Source organism: Raphanus sativus, chromosome 6 (genome assembly GCF_000801105.2).
Source record: "Raphanus sativus cultivar WK10039 chromosome 6, ASM80110v3, whole genome shotgun sequence".
Classification (NCBI taxonomy): Eukaryota; Viridiplantae; Streptophyta; class Magnoliopsida; order Brassicales; family Brassicaceae; genus Raphanus; species Raphanus sativus.
In genome coordinates, this window is record NC_079516.1 from 25,229,422 (window position 1) to 25,244,754 (window position 15,333).

General features: G+C 32.3%; 3 protein-coding genes across 4 annotated transcripts; 1 reads left to right on the plus strand and 2 right to left on the minus strand.

The window, feature by feature from the left end:
- The first annotated feature begins 932 nt into the window (after positions 1-932).
- Positions 933-4,432, plus strand: LOC108809570 (NAC domain-containing protein 37). Of its 2 annotated transcripts, XM_018581709.2 has the most exons (4): positions 933-1,066; positions 2,269-2,437; positions 2,576-2,847; positions 3,670-4,432. In XM_018581709.2, the coding sequence occupies exons 2-4, from the start codon at positions 2,281-2,283 to the stop codon at positions 4,324-4,326; spliced, it is 1,086 nt and encodes a 361-aa protein (XP_018437211.1). In that variant the 5' UTR covers positions 933-1,066; positions 2,269-2,280; the 3' UTR covers positions 4,327-4,432. The 2 variants fall into 2 exon arrangements, with proteins under 2 accessions (XP_018437211.1, XP_018437212.1); XM_018581710.2 differs by lacking the exon at positions 933-1,066 and having other exon boundaries at positions 1,076-2,437.
- A 2,173-nt stretch (positions 4,433-6,605) lies between these two features.
- LOC108805919 (binding partner of ACD11 1) lies at positions 6,606-8,390 on the minus strand. The gene is given in 9 exon segments (XM_018577911.2): positions 6,606-6,881; positions 7,024-7,147; positions 7,236-7,570; positions 7,662-7,703; positions 7,798-7,839; positions 7,841-7,873; positions 8,114-8,192; positions 8,282-8,342; positions 8,345-8,390. Coding segments are annotated over 9 exon segments (783 nt in total). The 3' UTR covers positions 6,606-6,860.
- Positions 8,391-11,122: 2,732 nt separating this feature from the next.
- On the minus strand, positions 11,123-13,079 carry LOC108806071 (peptidyl-prolyl cis-trans isomerase Pin1). The gene is made up of 2 exons (XM_018578097.2): positions 12,649-13,079; positions 11,123-11,476 (listed from the first exon to the last, which is right to left on the minus strand). The coding sequence occupies exons 1-2, from the start codon at positions 12,881-12,883 to the stop codon at positions 11,352-11,354; spliced, it is 360 nt and encodes a 119-aa protein (XP_018433599.1). The 5' UTR covers positions 12,884-13,079; the 3' UTR covers positions 11,123-11,351.
- Positions 13,080-15,333: the final 2,254 nt, after the last annotated feature.

Genomic DNA, 15,333 nt, shown 5'->3' on the forward strand with positions numbered 1-15,333 from the left:
AGTGTGAAAAATAACTCGGTTGAAGTTAAAAATCATTAAGGGCATGACTGGTTCAAACGCAGCGGTTGCAGTTGCGGGTGAGGGAGTTTGCGAGTGTGGGTGATTGCGGTTTCAAGTGTTATATGGCGTTTTGTATGACTGGCGTAACGTTTAAAAATTGTTGCATTTGCGGGATGTTTGTGACTGGTTGATTATGAGATATTGCAGCGGTTTAATAATAAATTATCAATATAAACATATTATAATTTTATAAAATATAAAAAACATACTGTTGTGATAAAATATAATAATTGTTAATATAATATGATTAATAATAATATTAAGTTTATTTTTTTTTATTTTTTAAGTAGTTGAAAGTTATAATTTAATATATTTTTATGAAGATTTATATTAAAACTTTTAAAGAATATTTTGTTTCTTATTTATATATGTGTATATCTTTATATATGATTATGTATGTATATTAACTTTTAAAGATTATGATGAATAGCTACTTTAAAGTTTTTTATAAACATACTATATTGTTTGTGAATTTAAATTAATATATAAAATGTGTATATATTTTTATTTATAATATTTTCATTTTAAATCTTTAGTTTTAAATTTTAAAATATTTAGGAAAAAAAAGTTTAATATTTTGTATCCAACCGCAACCGCCCGCAACCGCAAACGGTAGCTGGAACCAGCTTTTGATTTTAAGAGGTTCGGAGCGGTTTGAAACGATTTGTAGAGGTTTGTATGATTGTTTTGAAACGCTGTCAACCGCTACCAACCGCAAAAGCTGTGTTTGCGGATGGTAGAGCAAGACGAGAGCGACATGACTCAGTGAGTGAATGAGGAGGACGTAGGAAAGGCCACGCGCAATGAAGGGGTCCACGCTCTCTCTTCGCCTTTATAATCACGAAACTGGATCGTATTTCTCATTAATTCATCTTCTTCCTCGTCCATTCTTCTCTTGTTCTCTTTAATGTCCCCCACATATATTGAAAACTGAGATTTTTTAATCACCATTGATTTTCCTACCATCTAATATAGTTTCCTATTTATTGTGCAGAAGATTTTTAAGGTAACCCTAATATATGTAGCTTTTACTTTTGTGCAAGGGTTATTTGTAACCTGTAAGACCATCTCCAATATATTTTATTATTTTCACTTCTAAAATAGAAGAACTCTATAATAGAGGTGAGATATGCTCTAATATATTTCTTTATAATAGCAATTTCTATTTTATAGAATAAAAAATAGAGAAATGCTATTTCTTCCTCTATAAATAGAGAAAAAAAATAAAGATGAGGAATAAATAGAGGTGGATTGGAGCAATTTCACTTCTAAATATTATTATAGAGATGAAAATAGCAATGGGTTGGAAATGCTCTAAGCATCCTTAGTTGATCTTTTGATCATATATTAATTTCTGATTTCATATAGCTTTCCGTGCATATAAGATGTTTTATTTGCGACTAAAAATCTCATTTGATGCTAGGGTTATTCATTTAGTATACTAATGTTTAAAACATATTAGTTTTTCAAATTATGTTTAAATATAAAAGAGGCTTGAGTTTAAGCAAAAATAAATAAATAAATATACAAAACATGTTTGATCAAAAAAAAATATACAAAACATGTTTAAGGTTTGGGAAAAACGCCGTTCTTGATGATCATCGCCTCCATACACTAACACTACACTAACACTAACTAAGACATCATCATTAGTACCCTCTCCATGTCCGTTTGTTCTGATCTCATCATTTCCTCGAATTCTTCAACATAAAACCTAAATTTCACATATGTAAATATATTTTTATGTGTACATATATATATATATATATGCAAGTTCTTGATATACACATGTATATGTAAGTTCTTGATCATAAACCACATAAGTCATAATATTGATGATAATAAGTGGAAATAACGAAATGAGCTTAATAAATTGTACATCAGAGCAGTTTATGAACTATCTATCGAGTACTATAAATGATTTTTATGTTATATAGTACTCCATGAATGTATATCAATTTTAGAGTAATCTTTAGTAATCTCGATCGATAGCTATGTTTCTTCTAAAAATTGTTATCATTTTCTTCTTCGCCTACTTTTATCTAATTTTAGCTTCCTAGAAACATATTCATTTGTGATCTCTTGGGATCATAACTGAAAATATATGTTCACATAATTAACGTACGTACATAGGTAACAAGAGGATATTTTGGCGCATGCATGTATATTGATATTAATGTTGTGGTTTGTTTACTTTCGGTCGTGTAGAAACAATAGTCAATGGAATCTTGTAGCATTCCTCCGGGATTTAGGTTCCATCCGACGGACGAAGAGCTTGTCGGGTACTATCTCAGGAAGAAAGTCGCGTCGCAAAAGATCGATCTCGATGTCATTAGAGACGTCGATCTCTACAAAATTGAACCATGGGATCTACAAGGTTACTTACAAACCACCAAAAGATAACTCCATTGTTTAATTTGTATATCTCATATCTCATAATGTTATATCATCATGTTAAGATATATGTATACAAGTATCTATGATCTTATTTAAGCTTACATTTTATATATTACAGAGCGATGTCGAATCGGGTACGAGGAACAAAATGAATGGTACTTTTTTAGTCACAAAGACAAGAAATATCCAACAGGGACAAGGACTAATAGAGCGACCATGACTGGATTTTGGAAAGCCACGGGAAGAGACAAATCTGTTTATGACAAAACAAAACTGATTGGGATGAGGAAAACTCTTGTGTTCTACAAAGGACGTGCTCCTAATGGCCAAAAATCTGAATGGATCATCCATGAGTACCGGCTCGAGTCAGATGAGAACGCACCGCCCCAGGTATTGTCAATTTGATGGACCAGCCTCATTAACCAAGATTGATCATGACAATTTTTGTCTGCTTTGCATTCATCTTTTCACCTTACATAGGGATGGTACTTGTGTTTCTACTTTAATGGGGACAAAACACCTTTTTTAATTAGGGCTTCTAGTCTCTTGGGCTCTTTTCTGAGACACATGCTAGCTTTTAGGTGAAACTCTTACACTTTTATGACATTTAGAATAGTCCACATATTGAATTAGGAAGAAAAAAAGAAGGTAGAAGTCTCACCTAGACTCATATCCAAATTTTTTTTCGGAAGTCACAGTAGAATTTGCAATTTTCTACTAACCAAAAGTGAAAAAGCTCAATCTCATTTCTCTTTGAAGAAGTAGACAATTTAAAACTTGTGTCTTTTAAGTCATTAATTTCCAAAAGTTTCAATCCATTAATTTGTATATATATTTGACATATATTAGTTAGATAGAATTTTCCAATTAAATAATATATATATATATATATATTTGTAAATAATAGTGTTGATGAATTATATGTATGCTTTTTCCAATGTTCTAAAGTCAGTAGAGTTCAGAAAGGAAACTCTAATAGATTGCATTAGTATGTATCTACACATTTTACTAGCTTTCTTCCTTGCGGTCTCACACTTTTTAAGCATGTTCCTATGTGTCTCTCACTAAAACTAGAGCCCTTTTCTCCTTTTTGTTGCATTGGTCTTAAGGATTATATGAATCTTTGTCAATGCTTGAAAATCATACTAGAGGAAGTTTCTAATTACAAGCCATTCTTTATGATCATTGTGTGTATACATGTGAATATTTTAGGAAGAAGGGTGGGTCGTTTGTAGAGCGTTTAAGAAAAGAGCAACAGGGCAAACTAAAAACACGGAAACTTGGAGCTCCAGTTACTTCTACGATGAAACCGTATCAAGTGGAGTTAACTCGGTTCTAGACCCCATTGTGTACATCTCTAATCAGCAGAATGACATTTTCGGAAAAGGTTTTATGTGTAAGCAAGAGCTAGAAGGAATGGTTGATGATCTAAACTATATGCATTCGTATCATCAATTCATTCAGCTTCCAAAACTCTTAAGCCCTTCTCTCCCGGTGATGAAAAGGCCAACGAGCTCGATGTCTATATCATCAATGGACAACAATACTAACTACATAACCACATTAGATGATGAAGCAAGCTTTGAATCAGTTATAAGCAAAGATAATAAGAGGAAGAAGAACAAAAAGAAACAAGTAACGATGACGGGAGATTGGAGAGAACTAGATAAGCTTGTTGCCTCACAACTCATGAGCCAAGATCGTGGAACTTCACATTTAGTAAGTCATCATATGAATCATGAAGATATGGAAATGGATTCATCGTTTTTGTTGAACGAGAGAGAAGAGAACATGTTCGTTAATGAGTTACTGAATTCAAACAAGGATTATGATAGTGAGATTGCGTATTTGATGAATGAAACTATATAGATGTCATGTGGTATTTGTTATTCATGTGCCGAATATATTAGACTTCATATGCAAATATAATCGTTATATTAAGTCAATTAAAGTATGTTTATGATGGAAAAATATGATTTAGGGTACGTTGTGATCAATACGTACTATATATTATATTTCAGTTTGATTTACTGTTACCTGTGATGGTATGAATTATTTTTAATTTATAGTATAGAGATGATTGTTAAAGGAGTAACTAATTAATAGTCAAGCAAGAAATGAAAATTCTTTATAAGTTAAAATGGGGTCAGGAGATGTCGAGCGTGCGGTGTGCAAAACGGGGTCCGTTGGGCATGCTTTGTCGTCGACAAACAGTAGTACTTAACAAGACTTTGGGAGCAAGAGTCTTTTCTTTTTTCTTTTGAGAAAGAGTCTTCCTTTGCATCATTTTAAACTTTATTTCCATTTTTTTATATATCATTTGAAACATTTGTGTTAAAAAAAAACATCTGTATTCTTTCAAATGGAAAAGGTTGCTATATAGCATGAGTACATGACTGCATAAAACTTTTTTCGAGTTTTAAGTTGGCCCACCCAAACCCATATCATTCCAATATACTTCTTTTATAAAAACTATCCGGTCAGCTCCAGAATGAACACATTCAAGATCTGATTGGTCTTCCAGAGCGTTTTTGAAATAATCATAAAAGACGCAACAAATTATTTCAAACTGTTTTAAACCTTTAAAATTAAAAATTGGTTGTTGTTACGGTTACAAGAAATTGCAACTAGTTGCAGGTGGATAAATAAATAATATAAATTTTTAAAAAAAAATATTTTAAAAAATATTTTAAAGTTTAAAATTAAATTTCGAAAATATGAATATTCTAAATAAAAATATATAAAATTTTAATATTTTAAATTAAATCAGTAAACAATATCATAACTTGTTTTAAAACTTTATTCTAAGACTATTCATTATAATTTAAAAATTAATATATATATATATATATATATATATATATATATAAACGAAACAAAATATTCTTTTAAATTTGTTAATATAATCTTCAAATTTTTTTATTAAAACTATAACTATCAACAAATTGAAAAAACATATATTATTATTAATTATATTATATTAATAATTATTCTATTTTATCACAATAATATGTTCTTAATATTTTATAATATTATAATATTTTAATATTGATAATTTATTATTAAACTTCTGCAGTATTTAATAATCAACCATTCACAAATATTCGCAAACTCACTAATTTCTAACAATTGTACCATCGTACAAATTGCTTAAAAACGTTAGAAAGCGCAATCACCCACATTCACAAATTCTAGCAACCGCACTTGCAACCACTGTGTTTCAAATAGTTAGACCCTTAGTATTATATCAAGCTGAGAACTATGTTTTTTACTTGAGTTGAAGGCCTTCAAACAAATGTTAGGTGTAGTTAAGTAAGTGTTTAAACCCCTATAATCAATGATCTTCTATGATATTACAAGAAAATAGTATGTGATTTTCTTAATAGTAGTTAATGTTTGTATTAAAATATATGATCCAGTGAATTAAAACACCATACTATTTTATCATATTCAATTTTTAAACAAGTACTAGAGCTGAATCTGCACGCTCTAACAAATTTTGATTTTTTTTTATAGATTGTCTAGTGACATTTTTAAACATATATGTTATTTGAATATTTTTAGGTTCATGGGAATCTATCTGGATACAGAAGGATCCGATTCGAACCATGTTCGAAAAATTTAAATATTCAAATGGAGTTTAACTTTGAAACCCAAAAAAATCCGATTGGTATTCGAATTAGGTATTTAGATGCTCATGTCTAACTGATTATATAAATAAATAAAAAACTTCTTTGTTAACCAGTTTGAATTTTCGTAACAAATTAGATAATTTTATGTAAACATGTGAAATTGTTATGGTTACTACATAAAATAAATGATGTTGAATCATTATAATAAATACAATTAGTGTAGTAGTCAATAAGAATGAAATAAAGACATTTTGAAATATGTAAGTTTGGTTTTATAGTTTGTAACAAGTGTTGTTAAATTAATTAGAAAATATAATAAATAAAATAGTTAGAATTAATTAAAAAAGAATGAAAATTTATTTTTAAAAATTATTTAAAAACATGTAAATATTATTCTGTGATATAATAGAATATAATAGATAATACTCCCTCTTGGATGAAATTTTAGAAAATGTGTTGTGTTTCAATTTACATGAAGTTTAAGTTTTAATTTAGCTGAACGTCAAGTCGTTCACATTTTAATGCAGTTCTAGCGTCTTTCATGGAAACACAATACAAACACACACCCAACGTGAATTCGAAAACACTTACACTGATGCAAAAACATGAAGTGAATTAAGGGAACAATGCAGAATATAATGAACACTAAAAAGAATAGGCATATGCTATTTATCACACAAAATTTGTTCACACAAGGCCATCATATAATAGCTCTTAGGAGCTACTCATTGATCCTCACTTCGACGCTTTTTACTCCCTTCCGACTTCTTATTATACAGCAATCGGTGTATCCTGTATAAGCCATTTACAATCAGTATGTGCCACAAAAGGAATACTCAAGTCTTCAAAATTATCATCACACAGTCATACTAACTCAAAACAAGAATTGGTGTTAGTGTTGTCTCCTTGATTTTGGAATGTTTTGAATACTCACCTTGGAAGCTATGTTGGAGACGGCTAGATTGAACTTCTCTTTGGTTTTCGAGCCAGCAAGCTGACCTGCTCTCGCAACTTTGCTGAAAGCGCCACTAAACCAAGCAGCTCCAGCAGTCACATACCTGTTTCGTAAGAGAGAGAACAAATCATCAGCTAAAACTCATTTTCCTCAAACAAGACATTAGCCACACTGATTAATAAAAAAATGACCTGCTTGATTTGACAGCTGAACCAGTGTCGTTTAACTTCTTCTCAGCTGCAAATATAGCGGCCATGGTTTTATCGGAAACCTGAAGCCTCTGGTCAACGGATTTTACTTTCTCGTTAACCACAGAGATACCCACGTTGAACTTCTCGCTAAGCCTGACTCTCTTGTCAAAAGAAGAAACTCTGGCGGAAGCATTGGCTCTTATCTGGTGCAACTCATCAAAAGCCTTGGCTTTGTTCACAGCATCTTGTCCAAGAGCAGAGCCTTTGGCCAAAACAGTAGCCATCACATCTTGCGCTTTGCTAACGTACGCTCTACCACCATTGCCATCATTGTTCTGCAAACAAGAGTTCATCATCATCCCACAACAAGGTTAGTGACTTCACCATCAAAAGGGGAGGGGGGGATAAAGAAGAAGAAACATTAACCTGGCGTGTTGGTGTTGCTGGCATCGCGTTCTCTACCACTTGCTGCAAGAACGGAGACAAATATATCATTCAGAGCACACACACACAACTTGAGAAGGAAAAAGAAAGTTTGAAAACTTGGAAACAAAGACAAAACCTGCATGATCTCACGCCTAGGAACATAGTTGTCAGCTGGAGTTTATAGTAACGATCTTGTCTACAATTGTGGCACCCTGTAATTGACAAAAAAAATGTAAAGATTCTGGTTAGAATCAAAAAGTTTTATACAATTTAAACTTAGCAGAACAGGTTTCTAGTCAAAATACAAAAGCTTTTGATTTAGCAGCTCGAAATGAAGATGCAATAAGCAAATATTAAAATACCAATAGCATATAAACAAAAAGGGTTCTCTAGTCAAAATACAAAAGCTTTTACACAAGTAGTAAGTAATCACACTCTTTATAACAACATACCGATAATAAGAGAGCGATTTCAAGGGCTTTAGGTTCAGTAAAGGTAACAAAAGCGACTCTTGATTGCTCGGAAGCATCTCTGCACTCAAAAATCACACTTTGAATATTAATTTAAAAAGGCATCAACACAAAATCAAAGCAGAGAGTGAAAAAAAGAAGAGTTACTACTTAAGGATGTGGATGTGGTCTATGTCGCCGGAGAAGGAGAAAAACTCGTGAATCTCTCTTCCGTTGCCAGATCTGACACATTCTCCACTTTAACACTTCTCGTCTGCATCTCAAAATTTCAAAAAGTGAATAATATCAATAAACTCAAGGTCAAAGAATTGAAGATTGGGTGTTTTTATGTAAACAAAGCAGTTGGAGGAATCGTGACCTGGTGCTGCATTGTCGGCGGCGGAAGGAAGGAAGGAAGGGAGTCTGAGAGGGGGAGAGAATATTAATTTGCGGAAGAGAGAAGTAAAAGATTTGAACAGCCCACTCACCCAACTGACCTTGCCTGTCACTTTCTCCTCCAGCTAAGTGATTACCGTTTATATCCTTTTTTTTAATACTATAAAAAAACATAATAATTCATTAACCTATTGAAATATATCCCCACACACATAATACACGGAATACATTATTTTAAGTAAGGTAACAAAAAAATATTGTAAAGAACTTTCTCGTTTTAACGCTATCTTTTAGAAATCGAGCACTTGTCGTGATATCGTTATTTCTAATGGTACTAGGGTCGGCGGCGAAATATACTTTATTTGTGATTTATATGATTATTTTTTGTATAATTTACATTTATCTCATAAATACATCACTTATAATTTTTTTCAAGGCTGACAAAATGTTTGTAAGCTGACAAAAAATAAAATTAAAATATAAATATATATTAAATTATGATAAAAATGATACAAAGTAAAATATAAATATACCTTAAATTACGGTAAAAATGATACACAATAAAATATAAATTATCTTAAATTGTGATAAAATTTTAAAAACAAACTTAGCATATTCTTGATTTAAAATAAAATGATTACAATAATGAGAATATTATTTTATTTATATAGATATCCTAGCATGTAAAATAATTCAGTTTCACAAAATAATTATAATGTACTATAATATAGTCAAATGTGTATTGTGCAAAAAAAAATGTGTCTGGATTTAAACATTTGTCAAAAGATACCAAAAGAATTATTTACATGTCTCGATGTTAAGTTTCTTAATTGTTATTTATTCCATTAAAACAAAACTATATGTCAAAGAAATTGAAATACTTATATCCTTGATTGAATAACAACCCCTTATATTTTGTCCTTCATAGATTTGAATTATGCTGCTTTTCTTAAAAGTTATATGTTGTCATGTACTCCATAATTTTTTGTTTGTTGGATTTTTTTAAAAAGAAACGAATTAACTTTGCAAATATGTATTGACTTGAAGTTTTATTTCGAAATTGAACGTATGCGACATATTGTTGCTGAATTGAGTCGTGTTACCAAAAAAATTCTGTGATAAGATTAGCACATGACTTTTTAATTATATCACTAAAAAATTGACACATAAAAGTAAAAAAAACAATTTTTATGGTTGCAGCAAGTTCATATATGAAACCCATTATATGAAGTTGCTTACAAATTCACCTAGGAAAAGAAAATGATACACACTAAAAGCAAATTAGAAACTCTTCGTTTGGAGTTGCTTTAGTGGAAATCTCCAACTGGAATAGCTTCTTCCTATTCGTTGTTGGCGTTCCTGTTTTCTCCATCCATAGTTTTCAGTAAACTTTGCTAATTGCTACCATACCATCAACCTAACAGAAACAAACTGATCTGTGATTGCTACAAGCCGGTCACAGTAAATTAATAATTCAGAGCTATGCTCTGGCCAAGAACACTGCTAATATTTCTGATGACATCAATATTCTAGAACTGCAACATGATGTAATATAACCCTCTTTCTAAAAGCAAACATAGGAAATATATATATGCAAAACTCTCACAATGATTTAATGGCTGAAATCTTCAACGGACTTTTTGCTTTTATTGAGATAATTTCAACGAAGATAACTTTTGGCGGTGGAGGCAACCAAATCCTCATCCCCCACCATTTCAATCACTTTAACATCTTCATCTTTCTTAACAACCTATATATATATATATATATATATATATATAAGCAGCTCTTTCAAGTTTTAAAAATATAAAATAAAGATGTGATTTTGCTTAGATATAAGAAGATTCAAGTACCAAGTTTGAGAGCCCAGATTACGAAGTGTAAAAAAACATAATTGAAGTGTTTCTTCAATTACAATGGACCAAAACCAAAGATGAATATGAGCAAAGCTAAGAACAACCCATAAATCAAATCAAAGAACAATGACACATTAGTATATTGTGAATGATACGAAGAGAGGATGAGGAAAAGATGAGAAGTACTCACATATTTATATAGATCCTTGCTGCAGATCTAAATGACACATTGAATGAGATTAAACACGAAGTCACAGGTCGAACCGTTTCAGATGGCGAGAAGAAGCCCAGACGTCCCGGCATCGCCGTCGCACGAAGAGTATTCTTTGATCGAATAGAATTAAAATTGGAGAGCAGACTCCATTTACCCGGGCCGTACACAGCATTAGCCCAACACACATTAATGATCAAAACCCATCTAGAACCAAGCTAAATGAAACGCTGAGTTGCATTTTTTTTGGACACGTGTCAACGCAAGGATACTCGAATTTCTTAGGTGGATGCTGATGTGTCAGCAGGAGAGATCCAATCTTCTTTTATATATATAGATTTTACGGAAAACATTCTTGTTTTCTTATGGTGTTTTATACAAATTTATGATATCACAAAATAATGATATCATTATTATCTAAATTTGTAAATTTTTGATATTCTGGAATTCTATAAAATACCAAAAAAGAAAACATTTTTGATATTGTGTGTTCAAGAAAGCAAGGCTTGATGATAACACAGAAACTGAAAGATGATAATACAAAGTCACTGTCACAACAGAAATTCGTTATTATGAAATTATGAGAAGTAACTAAGATACAGTTTCTTGTCTTTATCATATGTTTGGTTTGTATCAAATCCATATAAAGATGCAGAAACAAAGCCTTTTATCTTATTATCCATCTTCTATCTTTGGTCAAAGAAGAGACGGTAAATCAAAAAAGCTGGTAACTTTTGGTACATGATAGGAGGAGGCTTTGAAGGAGATAAACAGAACATCAAGCTGTTCTCTTTATGATATGGACTCCACTGTCTGTGTCCACAATCTCGCTTATATCTCCCACCTTCAATGCGTATGTTGCTTCCTCAAACGGTTTCTGCATTTGACCTCGCCCAAATGGACCTGAAACACCAGTTTGGTACAGTCAATATGAGCACTTTCAGCATAAGGTTTATCAGCACCAAATTTGAGATCAAGAAATAACCTTTGGGAAGGTCTTAGCAAAAAAAAATAGTAAGATTTATAAGACCAATTACAGTCATCAAGGAAAAGACTAGAAATTATAATAATCAATGAAGATCTAAGCATACATAAGTTTGATTTTTGAGCACCAAAAAAAAAATAGGCATCATCACTGGTGATGTTGTAAGTAGTCAACATCAGTAGGATTTATAAGCACCAATTACAGAATCATCGACTCCAAATAATAATTGTAGCGGGGATGATCTAAAGCATACATCAGTGAGATATCTGAGTACCAACTAAATTCATCGACGAAGAAAATTTTAGATTGTTCACACTGGTGATGATCTAAGTAGACTTTTAGACTAAGGTTTATGAGCACTGAATATAAAGATAAATAAAGAAAGAAACTTTTAGCTTCTATCACAGATGATGGTCTAAGTAGTCATCATCATCATCAGCAATATCTACGAGCACCAATTCTAGATTCATCAAGGAAAAAGAATTCCATACTCTAAACATTAGTGATAACCTGATGATACAAGAACACAGTAGTAAGATTCGTGAAAAAGCAGACGTCAGTAACCATTATGAGCACTAAAAACATTGGTGAATGATTCAAGTAGACAGTAGTAGTAAGATTCATGAGACGTTAATAACCTTTAAGAGCACTACAAATGTCTCAAGCAAGAAACCTTATACTCTAAACATTAGTGAATAATCTAAACAGACCTACGTAGACTTCAGTAACCTTTATGAGCACTATAAATAAATACATCAATCAAGAACTCATTAGTAACCTTCGTGACCACTATAGAATAGATATACCAAACAAGAAACTATCTGCGTGTTTAAAAAGCGTCTTGGTGGTAAAGATTCATGAAAAGTGAACTATAGATACATCAATCAATAAACACTGGTGATTATCTACACAGACCAATGCTCTTATCATATCATTATGAGCAATTTCACTATACAGAGATCCAACAGAACCCTAATTGAAATAAAATACTGATTCATCCTTTCACCAATAGCTGTTTGAGACTATCCTGATCAAAGCACAATCATCTTAAACAAGAGACTTGATTGATAGAGAGAAGATAAAAACAAACCTAGATCGCCGCCGCGTTTAGCAGAGCTACAGTCGGAAACACGAGTGGCCACATCCTCGAAGTTGGCTTTGCCAGAGAGGATGTCTTCACGGATCGATTTAAGCTGTTCGACGGCTGCTTCCCTCGTGGTAGTCATGATGATCTTGCCTTCCGGATCCTTCCACGACGCCTTCCTGCGAGATCCTTGATGCTTGATCAGAATGTGCGAGGCCTTGACTTGGTCTCTCGACGCCATCTTGCTCTTCTTACGGTGCTTGCTTTGGTGGTGGTGGTGGTGGTTGTGATCGGCTCTCTTGTCCTTTGGTTGATCTGTCGAAGAGACAGAGTCTTTCTTCCGTTTCCGATCTGAATCTATCTTCGAAGATTTGGGGATTGAGAGAGATGTCTCTGACGACGAAAACGGAGAAAGTTAAAAGTGTGCGGCTCTTTCTTCTTTTGAGAAGTGTCTTTATATGACAACACAAAAAAGGTATTGTGAGCATTCGTACATTCGGTTAGGTTAGGTGAGAATCGGTTCGGTCCCAATTGGATTTGAATTGTGTTTAGAGCTTTTTGAGTTTTAGACAAAGTTTGTTTTCACACTCAAGAAAACCAAGTCGTATTTTACAAGAATATGATTTTTTATAAACTTACTTTCTTTTTCAATTTAGTTTTTAGTTAACATAGATGACATCCATAAACAATTTTTGTATGCTGTCACAGGAAATTAATCACAGTACAGATAGCGGTCAAAAAGAATCTGGTATACCGTACTATGAGATCTGATAACTATTGTCCGAAATGTGGAGAGCCAACAGAATCTGCTAGTCATGCGATTTTGAATGTCCACTGATATTACAGGCATAGTCATTATCATCAACACTGTCAAGCCCCTAAACTTTTCCTATTTTAAGTATTTATGCCAACATAGATTATCATTTTTGGACGAAAAACAACATTTTGGAGCCAAAACATGATAAGCCTCTTATCTTTGGATAATATGGTACGTTTTGGAATACTCGGAATGATAAGCTATTTAGAGATATAGATAGGGACCCTATAGAGCTGGTCATGTATGCAAAGAGTGAGTGTCAAGTTTGGTTTGATGCACAAGATATTATACATGCTACTCCATAGCCACTTATTGTTGAAGAACCACAAATCTTAAACTTAGAGGATATTTGTATGGTGGATGGTTCATGGACCTCTGCAGCTTAATTCAGTAGATTAGGATGAATTTGGAAAGACATCATGGAGAAGATTCAACTCATGGAGACCAAAACTTAAGGAGGCGTGAATCAGCATTACACTCGGAACTGGAAGCGCTAAGGTGGACAATGGAGAACATGCTACAATATTCGAACTGTCAGAGTTTTGGGACTTATTGCAAAGAACTGCTTGCAATGATAAAAGATCCAAAAGTTTGGCCAAACTTCTCAACGGAGCTGGAAATCTTCTAAACTCTCCACATATGCTTCCGAGACTTCAAGATTTGTTACATTCTAAGAGCACAAAATGAAATCGCTGATTCATTAGTTAAGATTGCTCATTCATTTCATATATATCTTTGCTTTATTGGTTGTTCTATTCCGGTTTGGTTACCCAGACCAATTTGAGTAATAAAATAGCCGTTTGTTACCAAAAAAACAATTTTTGTTTAGAATAAGTTAAGACATAAGAAGAAGATTATAATTCAGTAAATATATAAAAATGTCTAGCATCACAGAGTTAACATATAATCTATGATAATTTATCCGAATCAAACCATATTTATTGTGATTTTAAATTTGGTTCAATTGAGAGAGTTCTTAGAAATACTAGAGATTTTACCGCGCTATGCGCGGTTTGTTAATCTATAAAATTTGTGTTTAAAAGATTTATGTATTAAAATTTCTATACATATAAAAATTTATCTTATTTTTATTATAATGAAATATTTTTGTGATTAACTATTTTAATAACTTTTAACCAATCAAAATTTAATGATCACAATTTATTTATTCAAAATTGATAATTTACAGTTATTACCTAATAAAATCTTTTGAAAATGTAAAAATATATATCTTAAATATATTTTTCTCCAAAACATTGATAATTTTGTAACAGAAGGAGTATAACTTAAACATCAAAGTTTAAAATAAGTACTTTTATTTTGTGTATATCATTTATTTGTTTTATATGATTTTTCAATTTTAAAATTTATTTGGCATTTATTATTTTATAAATAAGTATTTACTATAAACTGGTAAACCTTTTAGGAGATTTTATTATGAATGATTGATTCCATGTTCAGATACTACATGGGTCAAGTGGTATGTGCTCCCTTCCGTTGTCCGCAAGGTCGAGGGTTCGAGGCTATCTCTTGCAGATTTGTGGTGATTATCTTGAGAGATCTTTGGGCCCAATACGGAGAAGCCCAGATCTGCTGCGCGTGGCTACTGGTGGCTTAACATGGGGTGATCACCAGCCCTCCTGGATGCCTTCGGCGGGCTCTCTGGCGGGCAATGCCCAGATTTCCGAGACGGTCATTAGGCGCTAGTCGGATTCCTCTCGAGGCATTCGGATACCAGGATCATCAAAAAAAAGAAGTTAAATTGTATGGATTATGTGCATTACACATATGCAGATATATTTGCCATTGGTATTGTGTAGAAAATATATAACCTTGCAATATTGTTTGTATGTTAGAGTAAAAACATACTTCCA